The sequence below is a fragment of the Egretta garzetta genome, unplaced genomic scaffold (assembly GCF_000687185.1).
Source record: "Egretta garzetta isolate BGI_Z169 unplaced genomic scaffold, ASM68718v1 scaffold34, whole genome shotgun sequence".
Classification (NCBI taxonomy): Eukaryota; Metazoa; Chordata; class Aves; order Pelecaniformes; family Ardeidae; genus Egretta; species Egretta garzetta.
This window is the reverse complement of record NW_009259586.1, coordinates 3,954,872-3,959,719: the sequence shown is the minus strand read 5'-3', so window position 1 is coordinate 3,959,719 and position 4,848 is coordinate 3,954,872. Positions and strand designations below refer to the sequence as shown.

Here is a 4,848-nt window from a genome sequence, read left to right as displayed (position 1 = left end):
CGGTGGCCAGCCCCGCCTGCCTGCCCCAGCATGCTGCAAGCACTATGGTCCCCAGCACACCTGGATAAGCAGATGCTCCTCCAGATGATTCCAGTCTACCACACAGCCCCATTGGACCCCTCAGCAGGACGGGGGTGTCTGCAGCCACAAAAAGTTGCGATGCCCACCAGGAAAGCCTGCACCAGGGAGCTCAAGCATCTCCCTCACTTTCCCACTCCTGTGTCCCCGACCTGCTGGGTGTCCCCTGCATGGCAGCTGGGACCAGGCTCCCACCATGGGCTTGTGGCTCATCATAACCTCCTCCTGGGTCCCTCTCCTCCATCCAGCCTGGGGTGATGGCTGGCTTCTGCTGCTCCAACCCTGTCCCTGGCTCCTTGCTCCAGTGATTTCTTTGGAGCACCTCCTGGTTTTGGGGATGAGCTATCCAGCCCAGGCTTCTCCAGGCTCGGGGGTTCCCAGCATCTTTCTGGAGCAGATTTGTTGGCTGTGCTCAGGTGCGGGCAAAGGCTGGGGGAGCGGGAGACCAGGAGGAAAGGCCAGAGCAGTGGTCTGGGACAGGGTAGGATATCTGCGTGCAGCTGGGAGCTGCTCTGCTTTGTTGCCTGGTTTTGCACAGCCGAACAGCTTGTTGTTGTTGTTGTTATTGTTGTCATGAAAATCCGACCAAACCCCTGCAGCCTTTCCAAAGTGAAAGTGGCATTTTCCCTTCCAGAGGACACCTTTGACATCACGGGATGGCTGCTCACATATTTTTGCACAAGTATTACAGACTACATTCTCATGGCTGGCAGCGGCGATATTTTGTGCCACCAACGCCCTGCGTGTTGGCAACTGCCCAGCTAAATCCTTGGAGGTCAGTGGCTCACAGGGCAACAGGACGTTAATACCAAGCTGAGTTTTATGGCCTTTTATCTCAGCACTTGAAAAGACACGATAGCAGTTTATATGTCCAAGGCCCAGGGTGTGTCTGTCCATCCCTTGGTGACTCTTTCCTGACTTGTGGTTAAAGGCGGATGAATTAGGTCTGTGCTTTGAAGCTACCTTGGAAGATGGGTATGCGAGCTGAGCAATCCTGTCCCCCATACTCAATCCTTTCCTCATGGCCTTTGCCATGATGGCAGATGAGTGCTTGGGGGATGTTTTTGCTGTGTTTTCCCTTGACAGGCTCAAAGGACTTCCCTACCCTTTCATCTCGCCTCTAATTGGCATCTCCCCACGTCTCTGTAGCACCGGTCGCTGCAGCTGGCATGGCTTGCTGGGGTGGAGCAAGGGAAAAAGGGATTTTCCCGGCTTCAAAACCTGCCTGTCTCTGTGGCGAGGGATGCGATCTTTGCCAGCGAGTGGTGGTGAGAGGGCTGTTGCTGCAGGAGGTCATGGGCATGTCCAGGGATGAAGATAACTGCTGGCCTCAGAGCCAGCACTGGGGCTTGTCCAGGGGATTCCCCCCAAGCCAAACCTGTGCGGAGCCTGAGCTGGGGATGGTCAAGGTTGCAGGGAGCTGTGCTCAGGGCCCATAGGAGGAAAATACAGGGATTTCCTTGGTCAACTGGTGCCTTTTACCTGTAAGAAAACCAGTGTTTGGCTACCAGGTCCTGACGAGGCACAAAGCTTCCCTGGGTGTCCTCTGCAGAGATGCTGCCCTGGGGTTTCCATATTGTTTACATTTCAGCTCAGGGGGGGTTAACTACTGTGTGATAAATCCCTCTGCACACTGCCAAGAAGATAAATGAGATCCCAACATCTTGTCATGTGGTATCTGCCTATCCAGTGACCATCATGGAGAACAAAGTGCAAACACCAAGGGAGACGTCTCCTGGGGTCAATGCTATGGCGATTCAAGCCCTGTGCTGCAATGATTTCTGCAAGCACTCAGCTTCAGATGTTCAATGTCTTTCCATTGGCTTCAGTGGCTGATGCAGGACCCAGCATGATCCAACATGGTTGAGACTCGAGCGGGTCTTTCCAGGTGTTTCCCTGGGCCCCGGGCCAGGTTGATCATAGCTAAGTCGCCAAGTGACTGGTCTGTGTGCTGGATGATCCCCTAGGAACTTGGACATCTTCACTGCACACAACAACTATTCCCATTACTCCTTCCCTGGTTTAAGTGGTTTTCATATTCTCTTCATTTATTTTAGAGTCTGGGCTTACACAGCAAGAAGCTATAAAACAGTTTATTTGCATCTTATATTTCACACTTGCATCTTCCAGAAAGGAGCTGCTTTTAAAGACATCTTTACGCTGGATTTCTTGCCCTGACTGCTCTCACTTGTCCTGCTGGGGTGCTGGAGTCAGAGCCACCCTCCAGCACAGCAGCCGCAGAGCTCGAGTTCCAGCTTTGTCTCTTTTTATTACCATGTCCAAATGCTGGCTTCTGGATGGCACTGAGTTTTCTGTCACGTGTGGGTGCAGGGAGAATGGTTCACTCTGTTTAGGATTTGGCTTCTGGATCCACGCAAGGGGTCCCGCTATCCTGGACGGGACAGAGGGGAGCTGCCAGGCTCTCAAGACCACGAATTCATTCAACAGCTCCAAGTTCGGCATTTCCCAAGGCCTCACCCTCTATTGCTGGTTCGACCATCCTGGAAACTCTTAGTGCGATAGGAAACAGCCAAAGGGAGGGGTCTGTTTTGCTTTTGGGGAGAGATGTAGACAGTTGCTTTGTTTTCCTCCTCCCTTTTTCCCTTAGCCCACCAGGAAAAGCAAGGTCTTGACGTGGTCGGCGCTCACGTGCGGGCGGCGCTGGGCTCCAGCCAGGAGCAGCCTGGGCTCTGTCTGCCTGCACCAGCTCTGCTGCCCTGGGGCACCCATCAGGCTGGGCACCCTGACTGTGGGGCGCAGGGGTGCTGTGGCGTCGCAGCTTCCCTGCCCCAGCATTGCCAGGGACTTTGAGCCTTTTGTGCATGCCTGAGCAGAAGACGGGGGCCACTCTTAGTTTTGCTTTTGTGCCCTGCCCTGCTGAGATCAGAGATTGCTTCCAGGTATTGGCTTCCTCTGGGCAGGCAGGGGCTCTGCAGAAGCTGCCCCAATCCCCTCCGGGATGGTTTCCACCTCTTGGCTCTCTGTGACATAGCGATCCTTGTGTTTCAGGAGGAAGAGGATGGATGTGCTGCCACGGGCGTGTGCCGGGCTGCTCCTCCTGTCCCTGCTCTGTGCCACTGGCCTCTGCCAAAGGAGTAAAAGTGAGTGCAGCCCCTGGTATGTCCATCTGTGGTCCCTGCTTGGCACTGCCCTGCGGGGACTGTGCACACCCCTCCTGGGCTCTGGAGACACCGCTCCTCATGTTGATAAGTCCCTAGGAGATCTGTCCTGTGCCTTTCCTCCTGTTTTTTATCTCCCCAGCAGCTGCAGCCCCTCTCTTGCTACCCCACTGCTGTTTTGTAGCCAGCTTCCACTAACCACCCAGCCAAAAACCTCTACTGACTTGCCCAGGAAAGGGGATCAGCCTTTCTCATGCCCTCCTATGGCTCTCCTGGTTTTCTCCATTCCTTATGTCCTGATCTTTCCCTGTAGATAACCGCTGCTTGCTGTCCCGGGCGAAGAGCTGCACCGAGTGCATCCGAGTGGACAAGGACTGCTCCTTCTGCACCGATGAGGTGAGGCCTTGCAGGGCAGCCCACGGCACCGCTTCCCCCCCTGCAGATAGAGAGGTCCCACCATCCCCAGTGAAAACCAGGGGAGGGACCTGGGAGCAGGGTGCTGAGAGCAGGGTCACCTTCTGGCTCCAGCTCCTCTCTGCAAAGAGCTGCTCTCGATGGGAAGCACCAAAATGCAGGTTTCCTTTGGTGTGAATAAACGAGGAGGAAGAGGTGTCTGGGTGGTGTGGTTTAACCCTGGCTGGCAACTCAGCACCACCCAGCCACCTGCTCGCTCCCCCCGCAGTGGGATGGGGGAGAGAATCAGAAGAGTAGGAGTGAGAAAACTCATGGGTTGAGATAAAGGCAGTTTAACAGGGAAAGCAAAAGCCATGTGCGCAAGCAAAGCAAGGAATGAATTCCCTCCTTCCCATGGCTCAGCCATCTCCAGGAAAACAGGGTTCCATCATGTGTAATGGTGACTTGGGAAGAGAAATGCCATCGGTCCCAATGTCCCCCCCTTTCCTTCTTCTTCCCCCAGTTTCTATACTGAGCAGGACGCCCTATGGTCTGGGGTAGCCCTGGGGCCAGCTGGGGTTGGCTGTCCTAGCTGTGCCCCCTCCCAGCCTCCTGTGCCCCTGGCAGAGCTGAGAAGTCCTTGGCCAGTCTTAGGACTACCCAGCAACAACTAAACCATCAGTGTGTTACCAACATTCTTCTCGTACTAAATCCAAAACACAGCACTATGCTAGCTGCTATGAAGAAAATCAACTATCCCAGCCTAAACCAGGACACTGGGGCAAACTTGCAGGAATAAAGGAGTTTATCAGAAAATGCAAGTGTGCAAGGGATGGAGGGGGAGTCTTATCACAGACAACCCAGTAAAAGGTGGTCGCATTGCCCTGGTGCTGGAGGACACTGGCTCTTCTGTGCGAGACTTGTCCCCATCTCTCTGCCCTTCTGCTCCCAAAGGCTTGCTAATGGTCTTGGAAGAGGCCCCTGACAGGAGCCTTCCCCCCCTGCTTGGAGGACTTGCTGCTTTCTGTGGTTGTCATGTTGTTCTTGCCCCCTTGGCAGAGCTTTAAAGAGCCTCGTTGCGACTTGCGGGAGAACTTGCTGCGGTACGGCTGCGGGGAGGCCAGCATCATGTACACCTGGGGCGAGATGCGCACCGAGCAGGTGGGTGCAGGGGACACAGCCCTTGCTTGGCTTCTCCTGAGGGGCCCCACTGTTCCCAGTGTCCTTCGTGTCCTTTGTCCTCCTCCAGAGTCTTCCG

At 54.9% G+C, this 4,848-nt stretch overlaps 1 protein-coding gene across 1 annotated transcript in view; it reads left to right on the top strand.

Moving 5' to 3' along the window:
• Positions 1 to 3,516: 3,516 nt before the first annotated feature.
• ITGB4 (integrin subunit beta 4) overlaps positions 3,517 to 4,848 on the top strand; it is a 24,429-nt gene continuing 23,097 nt past the window's right edge. The window contains exons 1-2 of the mRNA XM_035893316.1: positions 3,517 to 3,593; positions 4,650 to 4,751. Of these exons, the coding sequence (XP_035749209.1) occupies positions 4,719 to 4,751 (33 nt within the window). The 5' untranslated portion in view covers positions 3,517 to 3,593; positions 4,650 to 4,718. The remainder of the gene's footprint in view (positions 3,594 to 4,649; positions 4,752 to 4,848) is intronic.